At 33.0% G+C, this 25,300-nt stretch overlaps 1 protein-coding gene across 1 annotated transcript; it reads left to right on the top strand.

Annotated features, from left to right (window-relative positions):
* The first annotated feature begins 1,234 nt into the window (after positions 1–1,234).
* Positions 1,235–25,093, top strand: LOC134263546 (uncharacterized). Its single transcript, XM_062745922.1, is given in 16 exon segments — positions 1,235–1,735; positions 7,485–7,522; positions 9,069–9,233; positions 9,918–9,985; positions 15,510–15,576; positions 15,578–15,620; positions 16,764–16,900; positions 17,431–17,464; positions 18,038–18,103; positions 18,472–18,740; positions 19,041–19,148; positions 19,289–19,372; positions 19,596–19,729; positions 19,953–20,090; positions 20,281–21,966; positions 24,158–25,093. Coding segments are annotated over 16 exon segments (3,483 nt in total). The 5' UTR covers positions 1,235–1,428; the 3' UTR covers positions 24,297–25,093.
* The last annotated feature ends 207 nt before the right edge of the window (positions 25,094–25,300 follow it).

Genomic DNA, 25,300 nt, shown 5'->3' with positions numbered 1-25,300 from the left:
AGTGTCATTTCAGAATATCATTTTGTTGCCAAGTATGGCATGAGAGTGTTAATATGTTTACACAGAATGTGAAGTTTTAGGTGGGTGCTCAAGCAGATTCAATAAACCACCTTACTGGCTATAATTCACTTTTCATGTTATTTATGACCAATTTTGAATGCTGTCAATTATGTTCTTGAGGCTTATCATACCTGTTGCCAAGCTTAGGGGCAAGTTGCAGGTTATTTGTAAGAATATTTCACATCAAATGAATTACATTCACAATAAAATGCACTTGACAAAAACTGAAAAAATGTGCACTCCCCTATTTTTCTATAGATAAGATTTTCTAGTGTACTTCAAAACATTTTGAAATATATTAAAGATAATTTTTAAAAGCAATTAAATTTTCAACTTATGAATTGTAATTAAATATGATTCTTTTCTAGCAAAGAATTAAGTTTTAAAAGAAATCAATTATTTTTGTTTTATTCCACTGTATAAAAAAAGATAAAGGGGGGGGGGGGGGAGAAAGAAATCTTTTTAGTCATAGCAATCTAAAACAGGAATTAAAAGTTTGTACTCTAGATATACTAGATGTCATGCTTATTGCTTAAAGAAAAGCAAAAAGGAAATACTGATTTCTATTTCAGAACAATGTAAGTCAATTAGTAATCCAGTATATATCTACAGTAAGGGTGAATACTTATATAAAATTAATTGATATTCATCAGGAAAGCTGATGGACATGACAGCTCTGTATATGTTTTTTGTTCTTTCTCCATAATTCACAAATGCCCCCCAGAGATCTGGTCATTAATAAACAACACTTGACCATTCGGTTCCTGCCCAGTCTGGTAATGCCCTGGACTACAGACCAGATGGATATGGTTTCTATTGGAATGTAGCAATGTCCATGATGTAGGTGAAGTTTACCCATAGTTATATGATGTACAAATTAATATAACTTTGATGGCATGGGTGTGTGTATTTCATTATTAGATAAGCTGCTAAGAATTTAGAAATTAATTTATAAAGTCTGAGAGTTCCCAAATGATTTGATCTCACTGTAGATTAAGGCTGTGAACTTTTTGTTAGCTTTATAGATAATTGACCAGAACAGTTTCTCTTTACTTTGATATGATAAAGATAAGACACTGGTAGATTCTCTGATAATCAAAAAGCCAAATATTTCTACATCTGTGTATAGTTCCCAGAAATTGTTTGGTAGAAACCAGATTTTCTGAAAAAGTGCCAAAGTGAAGTGCTATGCTGAAGTTAATTCATCCTGTGTGTTGAGTAGCATAAGCAAACGTAGTATTCGCACATGATGGACAAGTATTATGTGTGCCTTATGAATTTATCAAAGGTTCTGTATAGACAAGAACCTTAAAGTTCTCTTAATACATTTATTTTTCTGTGAGAATTTTTCACAGAATTCTGTGATAAATGAAGAAAACTGTTATTCATCATGGTGACTTAAAGGAAAGCATGGTGCCTGACTCGGAGGAGATCAGGAAAATGGCGAGAAAGAAAATGAGGACAGGGTTTACGAAAATCAAAATGTACTTAAAGGAGCCACGGAGTAGTGATGAAATGTGGTGTATTTTCAGAGTGGCTACCCTGGGAGAACCACCGCCAGTAGAGGAAGAAAAGGCGGGAAATGAACACAAGTCAGAGGTCAAGGAAAATAATAGGATGGAAAGAAAGGCAGAGAATTCTCAGGAGGGGGGAGGAGACAGGAGTGACAAAGGGGGTAAGTTAGTTACTGTATTGTTGCCAAATCTTGATATTCTCTTCACATGCTTTTATGCATTTTATACATTCTGCGTCATAGCAAATTTAGGCTATAACTAGATTATGTCAGCTCCTATTTAGTATATACACATCAATATGACATAACTTACTAAATGCCGTTGAACATTAATTTTATGATTTCCATTATTATAAAAGAAGTATCTTTTCCTCTGTCCATAGCAATCAGGTATCCAATTTCTGATCATAGCTACCGGGTAGTTGCTAATAAAATATTCCATATTTCAACTTTGTACACAATGATATCTAGAATAATTACCCTGTTTTCTTGCCATTTTGAATTTTGGAAATTTAAAAACATTTGACCCAAACTCTGATGTCTGTTTTATAAGCAAGTCCTTAAAAATCAGTATTTTCTAGAAGAGGATCTGTAGAAATTTTGTAATAAATCCTAGGATCATAAAGATGTTTTTAAAGATCATAAAGATGAAGGTATCAGAATTTAATCTAATGCTTTTGGTAAACTATAATAGAATATAAATATGAATTCAAAATGACAGCAAATACTGGCAAAAAGATTGTAGTGTACTCTACCAACATGAACTCGGAAACAGGTCGGTCACAAATTCCTCTAAAGTAATCTGATGAAACAAATACAACTGACTTGCAAGAGAACCGAATTAAAGGTGAATGTACTAGCTATAGGTACCTACTAGTACCTGCTAAAAAACTGCAGAGTATCTGATACATTTACAGACTGTATTTGAAATCTATGCTACCTCTACTAGTACACGTTTAAATCAAAATTTAGCTACAGTATACAATGTATACATATAGTACATATCATCTCCCCACTGAAGTCTTCGTCACTGACTGTCAACAGTATGATAGATTTTGTAAATCAGATCAAAGGCTAGATATAATGAAGCACTCTAATTTTTGTTTTCAATCAAAGACAACAAACTTAAGATTAATCTTATCACTGTTAATGGTCCCACTCTTCATCAGAAGACCATATAGTGTCCATAATATTTTTTTCTCAGTTTGGTTATGTTCAAAAATTGTGAAATATGTGATAATTTGTTTTGTTCATTCTCTTACATTACGTTATGTGTGTATTCATTTAGAATTAGGAAAATTATAAATTAAGTTTTAAATATTATTTCACAATGAGCTTTATCATATTTTGAAATTTAAGTAATTCAACCAGAATGATGTACCGGTAAATTGGTTTTTACAGAAGTACAAAAATTAGGGCATTAAAAATTAATTCAACATTTGAGTATATACAAATTTAACAAATCTAATTCTTTTTTAGAACAAGAAAATTTTCAAGCATAAAAATGGGCACTTTTTAATGAGGGTGTTCAACCTTGGTAAATGATAAACGTTCACGACTTGATGTTTCAATATTTATAATAAAGGTTTTATATACCTTATTTACATTCCTTTCAGGATTAAATATAAAGCATTTAGATTTAAGGTAAACTTTCTTTTCTGACAAATATTTAATGATGTAATTAATTTGCTACCTTAGTTGCCTTAGTCTTGAGGGCAGAAAAGGACATATTGTGTGTCTTTCTTTAAATCATTGTCAACAACACTATAATTAAGAGAAATGCTGACAGGAAAATTTCAATTCTTAATTCAATACTTCACTTGTATGCATGTTACATTACAATATCTGCAAATTAGTGTCAAGAAACATGGATAATGACCAGTGAATTTGCTCCTTGATGAGAAACAGTGAGATTTAAATCACAATTACGAGAGATTAGCTGGAAGTCAAAGATACTTATGTGAAGGGGTCGCTAGGATTAAGGTAATCAGGGACTTGTAGGACCTCTATTGATGGCTCCTATTGTCAGGTCTGAAAGTCAGGGTCTAACTATTAAGTAGTTGATTGTCCTGATTAAATTGTGCCAGGTAATGGCTCTTGTAGTTATGTAATTTTGACCAAATGTTGATGTATTATGATTTAAACTTTGTTATAATTTGATTATTAATGCATACTTTAGCAGATGTTTGAAAAGGAGGTCAAATAAATGTTTTTATGTTTGGTTCAAGATAGTTTTAGTGGATTTTTTTTAAACTTTGAAATTTTGATCTGATTTTGGGGAACTCGGATGGTGAGTAGTTTAAATTATTTCATTGGTTTGCCAGTTCATAAGCGTCATCCAAATATGAAGTGCCTTGATCAATTACAGGTGTGGCTCAATTCTTACATAATTTATATATAAGATGTTATAGATTGTCAGAGTCAATTAAATTCACTTGAAGACTAAATGGAGGAGAGATTAATGGAATAGAAACATTCTGAGCAAACCATGAATATTTTTTCAGTGTTACTCACTCTTGCATTCTTATTTTGTAGCACAATCTGAGAGAAGTTATAAAAAAACTGCTGTAATAATATTTCAAAGGAGATTAAAATGATTTTGTGCAGTTGTATTAATTGTATAAGTATATTAAATAGAACATTGAACTTTTTTCAGTGAATATTGGCTGAATTGTAAGATTAAGGAGAGCTCTGCATAAAAACATTAGTTTCCGTCTAGACCATTCATTTTTAATTCTTTATTGCCTGTAAAGAGCAACATTTGATTTCTGTATGTGGAAGGAAAAGATTAATCCTGTTATTAGGCAGATGTTAATGGTCAAAAGGTAACTAAATAAGTTCCATGGCCATATATATATTTATTAAATTGGTAATAAAACTTCTCAATTCTGCTCACATATTTTCAAAATGGTGGGGGGGGGGGCGGATTCCATTCTATTGCACTATATTTTAATGTGCATCACTGCATTATATATATTGACATGTCCATTTATAATATGGGGAAGAATGTCAATGGATGTTGATTTTGTAAGTACAGACTTCCCTCACTATAATGTTTATATGTTGAAGAGCTGCACTTCGGAAAAGTCACACAGGTTTGAGTGTCACATTCCAAAATTTCATACAAATCCTAGTACGTGGTGGAAAAAAAGGCTTGTACATGTTTGTTGATAGATGTGCCAGTAATTTGGATTTTAACCACTTCGTCTGAAACATTTAGTTCATTTTAAAAGTTATTAATTTTTACTTGAGGTGATGGAACTTTACTTTGATGATCAGGGTAGGTAATTTAGTTTGAGACATTCATTCTGAATCAGAATTTTGTATTCAGACTCTTTAGATCAGGTAGATCAAAATAACCTCTGTTTTGGTAACATATACACCAGCTGCTATACCCCGGCATTTTATAATGAAAAAGTAAAGAAAGTTGGTGTCCTTGGGGTTGGAATATATTAAGACATCCGATTCTTCATGTCTACTAGAAATGAGTCCGAACAAGCAGGGAATTTATTTAAATCCCCAGCTTAAAGAAAGGACACAGAGAGGGAATTGAGGACTTTTTTAAAAGTATGGCTTTACCAGCAGGTTAAGAGTGGTGTAAGGGCTGCTAATAGTTAATTCTCTTGTTCATGTCTGGATTGAATTGGACAGGAGATATTTAGCCGGTGTGGGATTTGTTATACTGTTCAGGATATGGGCCTAGTCCTCTACAGTGACATATTGGTTCAATATGAGTTTGGATCTTTTATGTGAATACTCCAACAGGATATGATCATTTTTTTGTTTATATGAATTTCTATATATATATTGTGTTGGAATAGATCCAGATTTGTTGAAGATCACAGAAAATGAACCCTAGTAAGTGGATTTTGTGATCTTTTTCTTTTCTCTTCATTTTTTGTGCATTTATTCTTTACAAAGTGTGAACATCTGTGTTTCTTTATTCAATATCACAAGATGTTCATTGTGCATAAAACCTACTTTTATCTTCATGTGCAGAAATAAAACACATTGTTATGAGTTTGTGGAATATTTTTAAAAAATACAGTACACAGTACAGTATACATCTTATTACAGTTTTGAAGGGCACAGTTCTAGGTGTTTCAAATGAAAGATCTCATGTTTAACAAAACTAGAGTGATACTCAGTACATGTATATACAACATTTAGTAGCTTCTTGGCCTGAATCCCTCTCCCCCCCCTCTCTTCCTCCTTTTTTTTTTCTCTCTCTCTTAGTGGCCTAGGCTATGCTTGCCTGTCTTTTTTTAGCCAAGTGTTTGATTTATTCACATACCCCATCTCTGAGGGTATACCACAAATCAGACACTTGGTTATTAATGATGACACTGGTCCCCTGAGAAAAATTGTTTCTGAATATTTGAAAGTTTAATACTAGTATTTGGTATGCACAAGTTTATATTCATCAGTTCAGTATGCTTTATTGAATTTATACTGGGTTTTGATTCATGACTTACTGCATGTAAAATTGACAGCATTTATTTGTTAAAATGAATCTACATTCTTGGTAATTCTTCAAAATTGGTCACAATCATCACCAGGTAATGAAGTTTCCTTAAATTTTCACCAGTATTTGTTTCTTTCAACAAAAGATTTTAACAGCTTAGCAATACATCTTACTTTGACTTGATCAATATAGCAAGGGAATACACTAAGAACAATATTGATATCTGATGTGACAGCTGCATACAGTTGCCTCTATTTAAAATGTTTGGCATTGATAAGATATTAGTCCAGGGGGTGTTGACAAAGAGCTACAGGTGGTAGATTGTTTCTAAGACATTTTCTAGACTCTAACTCTCTGCTTGACATAAAGTTTCATTATTAAATAAAAATTCTAAAGATAAAAGGAATAAAGAGACTACTTATAAATGTCACAGTTTAATTTAGTTTTTGCGGTTTTAAAACAAAAGATACATATTATTGAGTATGTTGAATGATATCGAGGAATTTCTGTTTTTATCGACAAACAATTGTATTTTCAGATTCTCAAAGAGAACATGTAAACATCCTATGGTGATTCATAAAGAGTTTTAGTTTTTAAACTGTTACACTTCAGTATATAGAAGTTTACCCTTTCACACTATCTTTTACAGTGTTATGTCAATTCAAATGTTTTGTGTTCGGAAATCCCTTCTCCGGTTTTGTAAAATGGAACCTATTGAATTCTGAAGACCATTAACTAAATTGAACTTTCCTGCCAATTCTTTTCAATATATCTATAACTGTTTATATAAACAGATGTTTTGTCGCAAGAAGATAGAAATAGATTTAGTTAGGTAAGGAATTCAGTTGTGTATTGGGGAGTTAGTTAAATATTGACCTCCCTGCTTTTTGATAGTGTCCAAACAGATAACCATATCAGTGGTGGGGCATTTAATGAATTTGATGTATTTTTAATCTTCTGGAAAGATAAGATTGATCAGACATGCAAGATCGTTTATTTTAACTGTACCTGTAGATCTACATTAGTGTGTGTACATTAGAAGAACAGGAGGGCCAAGTTAATAATGGATTAACAATAACCTGAACTTGCTGTTCAGTTCTAATTTCCATGAAGTACTTATTCTGAGATAACAATCATTTTTTTTATGGTGAATTTTTTCAAATGTGGTGTCACATGGACTCTTTATGATGTTGAAATTCTGTTAGGTGTCGTTTTTTAAACATTTTTCCACTGATTGAAGATTATAATGGAAGATTTAAACCCTTTGAATTCGGAGGAATCAAAGACATGATCTGGCTTCTAATGGACCGAATGTGAAAAAATTCTTTTTTGTTTTGCTTTGTGTGGAAGGTAAATTTACAATTAATTTAGGTGAAAGAGTGTGATAAAAAAATATAAATAAAAGTGCAATTTTAGTGTTCTTAACATCTTTTTCTTCTTTTTCAGCCATGGAGCAAATTCAGCTGACAGAACAGATAGCAATGGTAAATATTGTATACTTAGATATTCATTCCACAATCTGTTTTATATCAGTTTCTTATCAGGTAATTGTCGGTAATTACAGGGCGGAAAAATATTCTTGTTAACATGGGTCAGGGTTTGACCTCTATAAGCATTGAATGATTTTATCAACCCTTTTGATCTTGTCTATCATTTCAAATGGAAATAACTAAATAATTTTCATAAATTTATTATCCCCTCACAACAAAGTTGGAGGGGCTATTATAATGAAGGGTGAATGAGTGCACAACCAAGTTACAAATTATGTTGCATATATGCTCTTTTGCGAGGGGATCGATGCTTGAGCTAGATCCACTTTGTGGTGCCTTTCTCATGTGTGTATTACCGGTATTAATTTCTCACTGGTCATGCACTATATGCATTTGTCAACTTGGTACTTTATTCATAAAACGATTAAATTGTCCTTCTGATAAAATCAAGTCAGTCTTCAGTTTCTTTTCTTTTTTTTCTTTTTTTGAGGAAGGGGGGGGGGGTGCAATTTACCAGTATAACAAATAATTATCAATTTATTTTCTAAGCCAGGATTGCCAGAATTACACAATTTTAAAGGTTTAAGATATTAGTTATAAATAACCTTCTTTCTTTTTTTTTTTTTGTTTTTACAAACAAAATCAAAAAGTATGATATAATGCTGATTAGAAAGCATATACCAGACACCACCAAGTAACGATTATGTCATATTTAGCAACAGTTCCTGGTTCATTTAAAGAGGATAAAAGTCAACTTCCTATGTTCCTAGTTTCTGAAGTGTGTGTCATTTCCTTATTGTAATTTGGTTTCATATGTGACGATAAACCATTGGTAAAAAAAAAATTCAGACTTATCTTTAGAGATCAATGATTCTTTGAAACTTAAATTTATTTTAACTTTTGCAAATAATTTTTTTGAAAAATTTAAATGAATTTTATTAGGTTTTGAATGTGTAAAACTTAACTAGGCCAACTTTATAGGTACAAGTAAAGAAAAAGAATGTAATGATATTTGGGAATATTATATGGGAATATCAAAGGATGAGAATAGAGCTGAAATAAATCTGGTCAAGAATTATCTTATAATATTATAATAATACATATGTATGTTATATTTACCATTCATTTTAAAAGTAAATTGCTATCTTTGATGAAAGATGCATAGTCTTACATTGCTATAGATTATCATTAGCTTTCTCTATTACAGAAGAGGAATTATAGTAATAAGATTGGGGGGGGTGGGGGGGGTGTTGTCCCTTACAGTTCATCAGTTTAGTGCATTGAATGAAATAAAGTTTTGATGTTTACGCAATTTTCATTAAAGTTTTTCTGTAAATGTTCATGAGGAAATCACCCATGCCTATATTTTCATAAGTCAGCTAATAACACCTCATGGAATATGCCCAGGTCAAAAGTACCAGATCATACCTGCTCGAACTTTCAACTCAAAACTAAATTATGTCCTTTAGCTATACTTATACCTATACACTAGCCCTTTGCCTTGGATTAGTGGTTTAATTATAGTCATTGTGACTGACAGGTTCAGGACATGGTGCAGGAGATGAAGCTGAGTTTTACGTCGGCGATGGAGGAGCTGGCCAAGACACAGTACGGTGACGAGTCCCTACAGCAGCAACTATCAGCTGACCGCGAGAGCAATCTACGACAGATCACAGAACTCACCGACCTAGTCAGAAGTCTCAAGGTCAATACTGGACATCATGTGTATTGAGTCATTTACTGATGTATCACTGGGTTATATGATGAAAAAGTCTTAGTTTAGGCTAATCTAACTTTTTGGTGTAAATGTTTTAAGGTGTTTAATATAGTTAACAAAATTAAAATATGATAAATTAATCATTTTTTCAATCACAGTAAAAGTGCTGACAATCATTCTGAATTCTAGAGAAAATATAAAATATAATTTAGCATAATAAATTATACATTTGGAATATATCTATAGACTATTAGAAAATGAAGACTTAGTATGAATACCTATATTTCTAAACTTGCAGTTTTTAGCTCTTCTGGTGTATGTTGTTTGTTCATATGTCTGTTAAAAATTTTTAAAAATCAAAATGCTATTCCTACAGCTTGGGTCCACTTTCAGTTAGATGTATATTAGTTGAATAAACTAAGATCTAAAATTCTTTATCCATGGCCATTTTTGATTTTGACAGTGTTTCCATACTTACAAAAAAAAAAAAAAAAAAAAGAAGAAATTTATATTAAATTTGTTAAAATTTCATTGAGACTTGGTAACAAGTACTACACCTGAGATACACCTTTCTTTATTTTAAGTACATACCAGTAGAGCTACAGTCTCATCAAAGATTTCTGGTTTAATAATTGCCGTTTGGCTTTGAAGGTAAACCTTTTTCTTTTGCAGTCAGAGGTAGACTCAATCAAAACAGAGCTAAAAGGAGTTGTAGCAACACAGAAAACCTGGGAAGAAAAGTAGGTGACATTGAAGTTAAAAGTCAGATTTACAATTCTTACACAGAGGTTATCCCATGAAGTTAATCAGAGGTCTCAGCATGTTTTAAGTACCTAAGTGGCCAAGATCAGACAGCTATTAATGAAAATTGTTTTTCATCAAGGAGGATGAATCATAGACCTCTAGGTCTTTATGTCTCTAACAAGCCTTTTTAAAGATATTTCATGTATTTGTAAAGTTGAGAGACAGCTGTTCACTAGGGTTTGTTCAGAATGTGTTGAGGACCACCCTATACCAAATGAGTTTTACTGTATAGTGCATATATAATTTACTTAATGATGGAAAAGTCTTTATGACATTTACTGTTGGATTTTTTTGGCTTTATTTAGGATGAAAATGTACTTCATATACTCAAAGCAGAATGTATAAATTCAAGCTGTTTACATACACATATCATTAAAAAATCTTCTTCCCCACTGGGCCAGAAAAGCTGAAGTTTGGGGTAGTGTAGATATTAAATTGTTAAAATCATGACCCCCGGGGGTAGGGCGGGGCCACAATAGGGAATCCAAGTTTTACATGGAAATATATAGAACAAATCTTAAAAATCTTCTTCTCAAGAACCACTTAGCCAGAAAAGCTGAAATTTATGTGGAAGCATTCTTGGGTAGTGTAGATATTAAATTGTAAAAAGCATGACCCCCGGGGGTAAGGCGGGGCCACAATAGGGAATCCAAGTTTAACCTAGAAATATATAGAATGAATCTTTAAATTCGTGTCCGGTCCATATCTTTTTTACAGAGGGACATTAGAATCTACTACTCCACACTAAGATTGCTCATGACCTAAGGGTGTGTCATGACCTTGATTAAGGTCATTGTTAAAGTTCAAGGTCACTGGAAGAAAAATTTCATAATTCGTGTCCAGTCCATATCTTTCATATGGATAAACTATATAGGTTCTCATTTCACACAAAGATTGCCCATGACCCAAGGGTGTGTCATGACCTTGAACCAAGGTCATTTGGGAAAGTTCAAGGTCACTGGAAGAAAATTTTCATAAATCATGTTTGATACATATCTTTTATAGATAAACTTGGTAGGTTCTCATTTCGCACAAAGATTGCCTATGACCCAAGGGTGTGTCATGACCTTCACCCAAGGTCATTTGGGAATGTTCAAGGTCACTGGAAGAAATTTTTTTATATTCCCTGTCCGGTCCATATTTTTTTTTATGGATAAACTTGGTAGGTTCTCATTTCACACAAAGATTGCCCATGACCCAAGGGTGTGTCATGACCTTGACCAAAGGTCATTCGGGGAAGTTCAAGGTCACTGGTAGAAAAATTATATATAGTGTCCGGTCCATATCTTTCTTATGCATAAACTTGGTAGGTTCTCATTTCACACAAAGATTGCCCATGACCCAAGGGTGTGTCATGACCTTGACCCAAGGTCATTTGGGGAAGTTCAAGGTCACTGGAAGAAAAATTTCATAATTTGTGTCCGGTCCATATCTTTCTTATGCATAAACTTGGTAGGTTCTCATTTCACACAAAGATTGCCCATGACCCAAGGGTGTGTCATGACCTTGACCCAAGGTTATTTGGGGAAGTTCAAGGTCACTGGAATAAAAATTTCATAATTTGTTTTTGATACATGTCTTTATTATTGAAAAACTTACTTCTGAAAAACCCAGCGGGGGGTATTTTGTCCCGTTTGGACAGTTCTAGTTTAATAAAGGATTCTTGTGCATTCCTTATTCTTAATATGAATATTAGTCAATCTGTAGAAAATGATATGAATGGCTTAGAAAGTGATATGAATTGTATACAGTCTTCAAAATGAGAATTTTATGGTCTGAATTTAATTTTATCACCCATATCTTTCTCCCCTTTGCATCATTAAATACCCATTATAAAGCTGATCTGAATGGAAATGTGGTAGACTTAAAATCAGTATATAGAAAGGAGAAATTGTTTACAAACTTTCCAGTGAATGATGAAGCAGTTCTTAGGAGATTTTATTTCCATAGTTATCATGTAGATCAGACATTACCTATTGTGTAGTGGAGTAACTTTACATAGGGGCACTGACTTTCTACTGTCAAGAAGACCCTGTAAATCTGATCCATACAAGATTCTGTGTCATTTTCTCCTCCTCGTTTTGTTTGTAACTGGATGAATATACGAAAGTGTTTAGTTAAAACTAGAGTATAGAGTTAAAGTAAAATGTGTTCTGTTTCAACCTCTTTTTTTTTTTACAGTGTATGTTATTTTATTTTTCTGTGTAACATAATCTAACAGTTTAAATCAACTTTAATTAGCGATCGAGCGAGAAACATTCCCAATTTCTGCAATCTTCTTTTAATCACGAATTTTTCTCATCACCAACCAATTATTCACCTTTATATTAGAATGTGCCTCTATTGTGAAAATTAATAATCGGGGAGGGGGGTCCTGTCCACAAGTATCTGTGTTTTCACACGAAGAAGAGTAGAGGAGAGGGTATACATGTATATCAAGTCATTGTCAAAACTTATGAGCAAGCTGAAGTTCAAGAAAAAAATGCTTAACTTTCATATGGACCATACTATTGTAACTTTGCAGGAAAATATAGTACAAAGGTTGCTTGTAACCCAGGGGTAGGACTGACCAAAATAATTTAAACAAGTTCAAGGACACCAGCAGAACAAACTTTAATTTTTTTCTGGGATATTTCTATATAAGGTGTTGAACTTGACACAGAGATTGCACATTACCCAAGAGTAAAACATGATTTAAATTGACACAAAAAGACAAATTTAATAGCAGTGGGAGAAAAAAGATTTTTGAATGGTTAGTTGCTTAAATCTGACACATATTCTGTTAAAACCTCTGAATTTTTAATGAATCTTATCTGTCCAAAGCTAACATTGACAATAAGGTGTAAGTTAACTGGGTTGTGGAAACTTGCAGGGAGAATCATTTGTGAGCTTGCTCATGGATACATTTGAATCGAAAATGAAATGATAGTTAGGTTTTGATTTTAAAGAAATATGGGAAAGGAGGTACTGGCTCCAGTATACATGTAGAAAAAGTAAACAAAGAAAATTCTCTTTGCAGTTCTATCATTTGATAAGGATCCCTTTAAATTTACACAACACAGGATGAAAATCCACCATTCAGTCGACTGAATGGTAACTGAATGCCCACGGAATGGTCACTGAAAGGTCGCTGAAAAGACCCTTTCCCGTGACCTTTCCGTGATCATTCAGTTACCATTCAGTCGACTGAATGGCACATACATTTCAGTGACCTTTCAGCCATCATTCACTTGCATCTTTTTATTGAATAATCAGCTTATTTTTTAACTTAAAAAATTATTTCACTTTATTCTGGTATAATAGCATCAAATTTATCTAATTCCGAATAAAAAAAAATTGGGGGGAAAAATTAATGCAAGAAAAAAAATCGCGCACATCGCCGGGAGCGAACCCGGGTCTCCTGCTTACATGTCCGCGACCTAACCAATTGAGCTACGACTTCTTGTTGTCTAGTAGGAAATTAAAATCAATCAATTTGTAGAAATCGATGGAACAATCGGTTCACCTGTTGTATCGAGGAGCTGCGATGTGTATATATCTTGTATATCTTTTGTATATTCTATGTTAATTGCGCGGGTTTTTGGGGCAGACTGATTACTACACATCTCCTATCGGGATGATGACAATTATCAGCTACGGGCACCTGTTCCTGTGTCAGTTATAAATATGAGATCGTTGTAAATTCTCTATCTAGAAACTTAGTAACAATATCATTTTAAAAAGCTAAAATCTACAATATTTAGTTTTTTCTACGAGAGGCATGTATTAATGATTTATTCTATTCATGTAAAATGATTTTTAAAATGATGTCTTTCAAAAGCTAAAATATCCTGCGGTTTTGACAATTAATTAAGAAACGAAATTGATCAGGTATATAAGGAATTCTGTCTCATTAATCAAAAATAGATATTTCTCTGAAATTATACACGTATAAGCACTATAGAATGTTATTCGGCATTTATGTAAATTTTTGATTCCATTATCGGATCATCATTCTTTATCACTTGACGAAATTGTGTTTTCAAAATGTAATTAGAAAATTAAATATCATTTTGAATAAATATTTATTCTATCAAATCAAAATATTATTTAGACATATTTTTAGGTACACGAATTAAATTACGATAAGTAAAAAACACAAATAAGATTGAATAATAAATCTTTAGTCAAAATATTGCTTCATTGATAAGGAAAAAAAATATCTGATTAATTATAAATCAATAAGCTAGTGAAAAAAATCGCTAAGTTGAGACTAAAATTAAATATCACTGAAAGGTGGCGGAAAGGTCACTGAAAGACGACAGAAAGGTCACTGAAAGACGACAGGAAGGTCACTGAAAGACGACAGGAAGGTCACTGAAAGACGACGGAAAAGTCACTGAAAGTTGATGGAAAGGTCACTGAAAGTTGAGGGAAAGGTCACTGAAAGATAACGGAAATATGTCCGCTGAATGGTGACTGAAAGGTATCTGAAATGTGACTGAAAGGCAACTGAAAGGTCACTGAAATGTATGTGCCATTCAGTGGCTGAATGGCCACTGAAAAGTCACTGAAAGACGTCTTTCAGTTTTAACTGAAAGGTCTTGTTTCTTCCTGTGCAAGTTTCTGTACATTAGTACACTGTTTAAATAATTCACTTTTACCTATGACATGTCATAATATTATACAAGGTTATAAATGCTTTTATGCAGATTTAATTGAAGAAGACCTTAGTTATACCCAATTCAGTGACAAAGTTTTTAAAGTACATGTACTTTGTGAGTGAGATTGGTCCATTAGATTATGTCTGTATGTTAGTGAGATGTAGTAATAGGATATGTTTGTTTACCTTGCTTTTTGAGCCATCCACATCAATGTAAAGTGTAATATTTCAGAAATTATAAGGTCCCCCACCCATCTTGTATAGTAGTATTTCGTGTGTATCCCCACCCATCTTGTATAGTAGTGTTTCGTGTGAGTTCCCGTGTTATCAAATACAGATTTCCATCAAGTTGTAGTGAAATATTCGGTGAACATTAGGTTATGAAGTTTGAATAACCTGTGCTGGTTTGTCAAGAGTATCAAAAGAGCTCAAGTAACAATGTCATGCTCTTGAAGCCTTAAAATAATTGTCAAAGAATTATTAAAAAAACTTTTATTATCTCCCCTTACATTTGATGCTTTCAAAGAAGCAAGTTTTTAAATAAAATGGGAAGAATTCCTAAACAAGTACTGCTTTATTTAAAATAATGCAGTATTTATGATAAGATAAAAGGGATTATAAGTCCAATTTTAAAGCTTAGAAAAAAAAAATATGAAGAGTGAGGTACATCTTTTACAGCATGTATTATTATAATTTACATGTAGTTAGAAAAACAAAAGTAAAAGGGAGAGATACTTATACATTTCCTATGTTATCTGCATACATGACCATTTCATCTGCTGGAACAAATTAATTAATTAAGATGGTTTTATTTATAGGTTTAAAGCAGAAAGGTCTCATTTATTGGAGTCCCATGCACCAGATTCTTCCCGGAAAGATGTGGCTCCCTATGGTTCAACCCTACCTAGCAAGTCTCAGTCAGCAAAAAGGTAACTCTCTCGCTCTCTCTCTCTCTGAAAAAAAGAATAAGTAATGCATTTGTACTAAAGAATTTAAAACTCTTTTCTATAAGGAAGGTTAGGGATTTCTTTTCAGAATTGTAGGTTATCAGATTTTCTTGAAAGGACACACTTAGTGAAGTGTCTAGCAACTAGATGCCAACATATTTAGTCACATTTTGAATGAATACTAAGGTACATTTGAAATGCAATCCAGAACTCATTTTGTATTTTAATTCCTACAAGATAACAAACTTTTTTTTTCATTTAGAGATGGCTTTTAATCTCTATTATCTTATTCACCCCCCTTGAATTCATAATTTGACAAGGTAAGCATTAGGGTGCATTGAAAACTACAACAAGATTGATTTGTTATTTGAAGTGTTGGGTCTCTATCATTTTATATGTGCCTAGAGGGGTAGAATTACATGGATACTTGAATTCCTAGTAAACAAAATTTATCATCCTACAAGCTGAATGTAAAGGTACAGTTGACTCAACAAAGTATTATTTACTTATTTATTAAAGTCAGGATAAGTGTCTTGTAAAATCAGATAAAGTATTAAACAGAAGATATTCAATGTATGGAATTTATTTCACAGGTGGAACAGGATTTCTGATATTTTCTAGAGTGCAAAGCACAAGTGGAGATAGAAAAAAATCTGATTCTCACAAATGAAATAAATTCCATGTCCAACTATAAAATGTTGTAATTTCTATTTATTGCATTTTCTTTGATTTTCCCTTTCTCTTTTTGTAACTGTTTAATTCATTGGCTTGATCTTATTGAGAACAGTTGAGACTTCATAGCTCAGAAATTTTGAAATTGAAAACATTATAAACATAAAGTTTAACAACATATTTGAAAAAAAACTTTGGCAGTTTAAGCCTATCTTGGGATGGTTTATTTAATCTATCTTATGATAACTAGGCCAGGGAATATTTTTACAACATTCTTCATAAAGAAAAGACAAATCAAGAGTTATTGTTTTGCTGTTTTTCTTTTATTCTATCACACTGCGATAGACTATCATTTATTCACTGCCTATATGATTTGCAATATTTCAGTGTTGAAAATACAAAAAAAAATGAAGAATACAAGAATTGATTTCTTTGACATTACACTTTGTTTAGCCTCAGAAGACTGTGATACCCACTCGGTGACTGCCCTGGCCTGTAAGAGCCTCAATCTATCACAAGCTCTCCACGAGAAGTGTCTACACCTGGAACTGTCCTCCAGTGATGAGGAGGAAACTCTTAGAAATCTGCAGGTAATACAAGTGTTTTTTGCTGGTTTTCATAACATTAGAAATCTGCAGTATTTTTAGAAATCTGCAGGTAATACTGAACATTTAGAAATCTGCAGGTAATACTGAACACTTAGAAACCTGCAGGTAATACGGAACACTTAGAAACCTGCAGGTAATATAAGCAGCTATGCTGGTCTTCTTTAGCATCATGATCAGTATTTAAAGATAAATTTATGTCTGTGTTTCATTCTTGCTTCAACATTAAACAAAATTTGGTAAAGAGGTTTTGGGTATATCAAAGAATGTAGATGTTGAATTCTCAGCGGTATTGTTACAGGTAGAGATGGCCAGCATTCATTTCTTAAAAATTCAATTAATTTTTTTGTACAAGTAAAAGAATTGGTTGCCTTATTTATTATCCAACATAAACCTCTCTAGCTGTATTCATTTGATCTTTTAAGCAAGAAATACTTTAATGTGTCATTTGCCAACATACACATGATTCGTAAGTGATTTTGATTTTACTTTTATTTCTTTTAATTACATTACAGAATTCTGGATTCTTTTTGGACAAAGAAGGAAGCTGTAAGTACTCCACTAACACTGGCTTTAGTCTTGGTGTTCAGGGTTACAGTAATACCTTGGGATGAATGTGCACGTATCATGTCACTTAGAATCCACATTTTTAGACAGTTTACTTTTTCATAAAAATATTGAACTACTAATGCCCCAGAATTAAAATATAGGAATATCTGATAAATACTTATCTTATTTCTAGGAAAACAAACACACTTTGATCAAAATCTCTTGAGCAATATATGCTAATAATAGATCCCTATTACAGTAACAAAATCACATCAAGTATCAAAATTCCAGTGCTGTCATTTTATACATAATCATGTGTCTGTGTCCTGGCAATCTGTTGTTATTTTTTTCAAATTTGTGTTGCATGTATTTTCAATGAAATTTGCTTATTTTAGCCCCAGTATATTCCCATTAAAATTTACCTATGCATTACTACATTAATTAAAATTAAAATTTGCTAATGCAATGTAAAATGACAAGGAAGTTGTAAATTAAGTCCTCTGACCTTGAACTTGTTTTACCTTGACACCATTATCACATCACTGTATCCAGTTACTTTTTTTAAACTCACAGATTACCTTGATGATAAACATGTTCATCCAAGGAAACTACCTCTCCATGAAAGGGTGGTGGAAGAAGGTAACCATGGTGATTCATGCCTCACTTAATCTTACTTTCACTTTAATTTTCTCTACTAATATGGTCAATTGAAATAATTTCTGTTAACTTATTAATACATTGAAACTGATAACATCTGTTGTCAAAGTTAATTTATATTTATGAAATAGAAATTCTATTGATTTAAATGGTATAAGATTTTAAGTGAATATACATATTGAATGCAAGTGATATAAAAGATGTTTTAATAGTACAGAAAAGCAAGTGCAGAAACACAGTATTTGGTATGAAAAAGGGAAAAGCTGAAATCATTTTAATTCATTTTTTACTGTGAAATATAAATCAATGTCAGTTATGAATCCCTGTGATGATCCTGTGTTTATCTTCAGTACAAAGAGAGAAGGCGGCCCAGGAGATTGTGGAAGCCGAGCGGTCCTACTGCTCTCAGCTGTGGACCCTGATTGATGCTTACATGAACCCCCTCAGACAGGCTGAAATCATGACCCCCAGGGAGTTATCTGCCCTCATCCCCTCCTACATCCCCCAGATGTATGAACAGCATTGTCTACAGCTTCATAAGATGGAAGAGAGACTGGTGAAGTGGAAGATCTCTGGCATGTTAGGCGACATCTTTGTCAAAATGTTGGAGAAGCAAGACGTAAGTGTTCTTGTGGAGAGAAGGGATTTTTTGAATTTAAAAACATGGAATATGCAAACAGAATGAGTATAGATGAGCTGTATAAGCATACCTAAATTTTAAAGCATTTTTGATTTGTTTTTATATATATATATATATATATATATATATATATATACATGTATATTGGAAGTAATTACTTTGGATATTAAACTGAACTTTCTTATTTTGAAGCAAATTTTATTGAAATTGGAACTGTAATTCAGTCTATATTTTGTCTTATTTATCTGTTAAATCTGAGTTCTGTTTTTACTGTTGCAGGGAGAAGGATTGTCTTTATATAAAGAATACATTAATGACTTTCCCTCTATCATCAATAACATGAATCAATGGTTTTCACAATCACCTCACTTCAAATCTCTCATGGGGGTAAGTGAATAAACAGAAAAAAAATTTAAATTGAAGAAGGATGTCAAATTGCTCTGTTTGCTTAAAATGTGATTTTATCTATTCTTTAGCAAGTATTAATGACTTTAAACTTAATGCAGATTTTGATTTTTAATTTCCAGAGTTCAAATTTAGCATCTTCAAATGTCATACCACTATTGTTGGAACCTTTACAACAAATACCAAAATACTCATTATTACTGAAGGTAACTTTTAAATTAGATTCCTTTCATTATATTATTAGATATTCAAAACCACTCCTTTAGAGATTCTGGCAAAGAAAAGAATTGTTACTGTACGTTAGAGAAAACAAAGCCTGACTCAAAATAACATCATCATAGTGAAAAAAGTATTCAACTTCGATTAATGGAACATGATGAAAACAAAGATGTACTGTGAACTAATATATTTTAATTTAATGTTATTTAGAACCTGTTAAAGCATACAGCCGTGGATCACCCAGACAGACAGTATCTGGAGGCTGCCCTGTACAGCCTCAAAAGCTTCCTCTACATCATGAATAATGACATTGAGCATGCCTCCCAGTTCCTGAATGTTTCCAGGTATAACATTCAATTTGTGGTCCTCATATAAAAATGTGTACCCCCTATTATCCTATTTTGCAACATGTTGGCAATTTTACAAATTGGAGGCAATTTTTTTTTTAGTTTGTAACATTTTCAGTATAAACATTTATAAATGCCATTCAAGGTTCTCTGCATCTTGTGTTTAGTTCATACTACAAGTATTTTGACTGAACATAGACATTTTTTTTTTCTCTGTCAGGTCTCGAGAGAGTGGAAATTCGATGCGATCTCGTTCAAGTGGGAGCAGCGCTGAAGCTAATCAGGTGTCCAGTGCGCGGGACAGTGGGATTCAGGAGGATGAGAGTCGTCATCCAGCCTCACCAAACACCACTAGGAGGTATTGTATTAGCTCCTTATCAAATTCTCAAACATCCTTATTATACCAATACTTTTATTCAATGGTAAAAATAATTGTTTTATTCTGAAAAAAACATCAACATTTTTTGCTTTTTAGTTGTCATTGGAAATGCATTCATCGCTTTTCATGTCTTTGCATTATCTTAAGTGTTATTAATATTTGATTACAGATATGTCCTTCAAGTGTTGCGGGAGAGGAGAGAGAGGGAAGAACAGGGGTATAGGGACCGCCCAGTGTCTGTCCCTTCTCACTCTCATCATACTTTCGGAAGTCATCCTGATTTATCCTCACAGGAATATGTTGACTTCATGAATACGAGCAAAGAGAGCAGTGTCTACTTGCCTTATCAATCAGGACACAAGATGTATTCTTCTCTGTCAAAAATACAGGCCAAGGTTCCAGAAATTCGTAGTCCTGAGAAACCTCCAAGGAGAATTAAAATAAGAAGGCGACCTGATAACCCAAAGAGTGCAATAAGTTCAAACTATCTTCGCCCTCTCACTCCACATTTCCCATTTTCCAGCACTCCAAGTCGGCCAGCCTTTGATGAGCAGGAGAATCTGAGACCCCCTCCATCAACTAGGAGGGGTAGGGCCAGACCAGCAAGTTCCATTGATTTCACGAACAGGGGGAGTGAAAGACGAGACCAGATGTTAGAGGACTGGTCATTTCAAGGGACAAGTCTCAACTCCCCCAGAGATCATCCAGGGGAGGGCAGGGCCAGGAACGAGCTTCACCTGTCTCTCCAGAGACTGCTGGCAGAGAGGGACAGGGACAGTAGTCATAGAGAAGAAAACGAGCAGTATTTCCAGCCCCTCAGTATGTCCTCCGAGTCTGGAAGACCTGCTGAGGACAGATTTGCCACCTCCTCATACAATGGTATTCAGTCAAGTCGACCTGCCTTTCAGCAGAAGATTGTGGAGGACTATGGTATCTATGGTGATGAGGATGATGAGGAAGACTATGATAAAGAGAGGAATTTATCTGGTTCTTTTCATTCTCATAATAGTCCAGTAAAGGAACAACATGACAATCCTTATGAGAACTATCATCAAAGAAGAGTTCTACCAGAGGTCAAGGTCAAGAATGTGACCTCTGAGGTTCCTCAGGGGCGCAGAGAAAAACCTCTTCCTAGTCCAAGGAGAAATGAATCTCAAAAATCTCGATTGTCAGACACATCCTCAAAATTATCAGTGGAAAGAAAAAATTCAAGTGAAGCTGCAGGCAGCAAGCAGCTGAAGCCTGAACACTTGGTGCCAGCCCCATCTGATAACTCAACTGGTGTTGTAAATAAGAAAAGGGACATGCAGCTGTTTGAAATTGATGCTAATGAGTACATAGACAATAAGAGGAACTCTTATGTGCAGGCTGAAAAGCCTTCAGAGGAGGACCATTCATTTAAGGGAGAGGGTATGAAAACCTCAGCTGATATTAACAAGAATGGACTGAAACTGGATGTGAAAGCTACAGAAAATATATCAATGAGGCCCAGCCATCAAAACGCTGAATCTGCCAGCCGACCTTCCTCAGATCCTGTAACTCCTAGTGGTCCAGCACCAAAGAGTCCCAACAAAACTTCCAAGAAATTGCCTGTTCCTAGTGGTCGATTAAGTTATCCAAATTTAGACCAGATGCCCTCAGCTTCCAAGATTCCATCCCCTCCTGTCACCCCCACAGATGGAAAGAACCTGAAAGCTCTGGCGAAAGACACCAAAATCCCCTTGTATATGCCAAAAAGAAAGGATAAAGTTGGCAAGGGATCAAATGAAAACATCTCCAAATCCACAGAGGATGTGTCCAAAGTGAAGAAAAAGACCAAGTTTGGGTCCATTAAGAGTTTTTTTGGAAGAAAAAGGTTTGTATTTTTACACACACTTCTCAGTCTAACATTATTATAATGCATAAATGCCAGTTTTAAGTTTTTTCCCCTCATTTTTCTGTTTCTTTCATCTCATAGTGACAGAATTTAACCAGATAAGATACATGTACCAATATCTGACATGTCAAACTATCTTTTAAGGATGACTGTTAGTTTTTCAATACCACAACTTGATCAGCTGTGAGGTAATAAATCAAATTCCCAAGGCATGAAGCAATGTATAAAATATAAGGATATTGTTGGTTAAAATATTGGTCATAAATGGTTCCCCTTTATTCCCAAAAGCAGAAAATTGACAAGCTTTGCATGACCCTTAATAAATATTTCTCTTCTTTGAATCAGTATTTTACTGGTTCATGGGAGAAAAACAGTAACATGGAATATTACTGATATTGCTTTAATCATTGTTTTTTTGGCATTAAATACTTATTTTTGCTATATACTGTAGAAGAAATGAGGATTCTTAATAATTTTTTCCCCAACACGCTTACTATAGATAAATCTAGTGAAGCTTTAATGGTGGAGTATTTTTTTCATTCTTTTGTTTGCTTAAGTGGGAACATAACGGTACAATTTTTTTGTTGCTTGTTCAGGCCAGGCATTGACGACTTGGGAACTGTGGATGTAGTTGTATGTATATAGATGGTTGAGAATTGCTGCACAATATTTTCTGCCTTTTGAGTGGATTTTTTTTATTTTAAGTCTTCACACTTTTTTGTAGTGAAAGCTGATTTAAATTTAGAATTAATTAGAATGTAGAAAATGTGCTAATTTTGAGTTCACTCTACTGCCAGTAGTTTTCACACGATGTTAATTCTTTTGAACACTGAACAGATGACAATCCTTGTTTCCACTCTAAATTTAATCTAACATGAAAGTTAAATATTCTGTGAAGTATGTTAATTGTGAAAATACTATGTACTAAATACAAGGTAAGCACCAAAATTTATTCATAACTGTGAAGTACCAATGTTGGAAATAGTGCTCACTCCTGTATCATGGGTTATAGGAAGCAGATGAAACTTTTGCATATCTTAGCTTGTGGTTTGACTTGAAAACAAACAACTGACAATTTCAATGGATGTTATTTTTTTCTCCCTTTTTTCTTTAAAAAGAATGACAATTGTAGCATTTTTTAAAATTCATTTGAATGGTTTATGGAGTATCATATAATTTTTAGGTGTTATAAAGTATAATTCTTCCAAACTGACTTAAGAAATAAATGCAAGAGAGAAGTTTTTGTGTCTGGTAGGCTATATGTATCGCTATATAGATCTACACAAGAATTGTGTCATAAAATTGATTCATTCAATTTAAATGAATTTGAATACACAGCAGCTAAAACCATAGCTTAAACTTAACTGACATTTATTGTGCTTTCTTATTTTCTTAAGTTTTGTACTTGAGCTGTAGAGAATGGCAAGTATAGAGCAGATAATTCCTAATTATCTCCCCCTGCTACTCGCTTATCTATTGTGCTTGCATGACATATATCTGCCTATTGATTGGTTATACAGTTATTATAACTCAATATTATTTTGATTTTGATTTGTATGTTAAATATATATCTGTGTTGTAAAGATTTCTTCACTGTCAGAGTGTCTAATGAGTTTACCATGCACTCCATATTGAATGCTGCAGACAGCTTTTAAATATTGTGTAAAATGCATTCTGACTTCTGGTATAGAGATTACAATGTATATTTATGTAACCTATCAAAACTTAATTGATAAACTAATAAAAAAAAGAAACTTTAAAACTGCTAAAGAGAGTGAATTTCATTTATCTGCTAAAACAGGTATTCAATTAAAAAGAAGTAATATTTAAATCCTTGCAGTTACTAACAACATCATATGTTTTGTTCATATACATGACTGTGTATATTGTAATTATCATATACATTTAAATATTACAGTATGAGATAATAATTGGAATATATTAATGAAAACAATAACCATACCATGTCATTTATAATTTTAACAGAAATATATTTGAACTGGTTATTTTTAGCCAGTTTTTTTTTTTATTAAATGTGAATTGTATTTAGCATGATGATAAACACCATTTAAACTCATTATCCAGAATATTCTCATAATTTTAAGACACACATACTTGTTTTCAAAGCTGTTCATATTCATATGATAATTGATTAATGTTTTTTCTCCAGGAAAATATTTAAAGAATTTTCGTCAGCCCAGGATCTCCGGGGAATGGAAAATTTCGAGGATCTTAATAAAAGTGACAACCTGTCCATGGAATGCTGGGTAGAGGATGATATCGGAATTCATACTGAAAATTTACATTGATCTGTATTTTAAAAGAGTATGAATTTGAAAGAAAAGAGTATATTAAGTGGCCGCATATATCTATCTCTTCTAATAATTCAGAAGTATAGGTGAAATGTAAATGACTGCCATATGAACATTTAAAGTGCTACAGAAACTTGTCATTGTACTCAGATAAAAAATCAGGATGTTATCAAACAAAATATTAATCATTTTCATCAACCAAACTGAATGATGCAATGGAGAAAAAAAACAAGTTTATATCATGTGCTGCATCTGACATATATTCAATCAAATGATTTAAACTTATTTGAATTACACATGTACATTTTTAAAGTGATGATCAGCGATTTGTGTAGTACACAAGTTATCTCGAGTAACTGCCAGCTATTTTGATTACTCAGACATTTTCAAAGATTCAATGATATCGTCGATCTACCAGGTAGATACTGTAAGTTGTTCTTCTCTCTGAAAAAAAAAAGACACAGACTACACTTTATTTGTGAACAACTAAAATGCTGAAAAAGTTTCTGTGACCCTGCAGGGATAAGAAAGAGCATCTGATATTGTACATGTATTTATTATGCAATCTTTTATTAATAAAAACACATAGATTTATAAGGATGTGTAAATAAATGGAAGCTTTAATACAAAGTATGTGTACCTGTGTCACATGATTGCTCAGCACTATTTTTACTTTGATGGTCTTCCAGATCAACAGTGAGTTTTGTCAGCTATGCATTTTTTACTGTTATTTTAAATATCAAGATACATGTATTTGATTTATATATTTATTGAATAAAAATGTTTTCCAAGTTTGCTTTGTGTAATAAATTACAAGAAGCTTAACATGTACATGTGTATAGCAAAAACATTTGTAGACTGGATTTGTTATATTTTCACCTTTAATATATTTACCAGTACAATTCTACTGATAAATCCTCAAGTTATTTATTGCAACTGGGGCATCAAATTCAATAAAACTACAAAAAATTATAATAAAAGCTATGAAGTAGTTTAGAGAT

Source organism: Saccostrea cucullata, unplaced genomic scaffold, assembly GCF_032062105.1.
Source record: "Saccostrea cucullata isolate Sc308-1 unplaced genomic scaffold, CSIRO_AGI_Scuc_v1 ctg536, whole genome shotgun sequence".
In the NCBI taxonomy this organism is placed as follows: domain Eukaryota; kingdom Metazoa; phylum Mollusca; class Bivalvia; order Ostreida; family Ostreidae; genus Saccostrea; species Saccostrea cuccullata.
The sequence above is the reverse complement of the archived record's forward strand: the minus strand, read 5'-3'. Positions and strand labels throughout refer to the sequence as shown.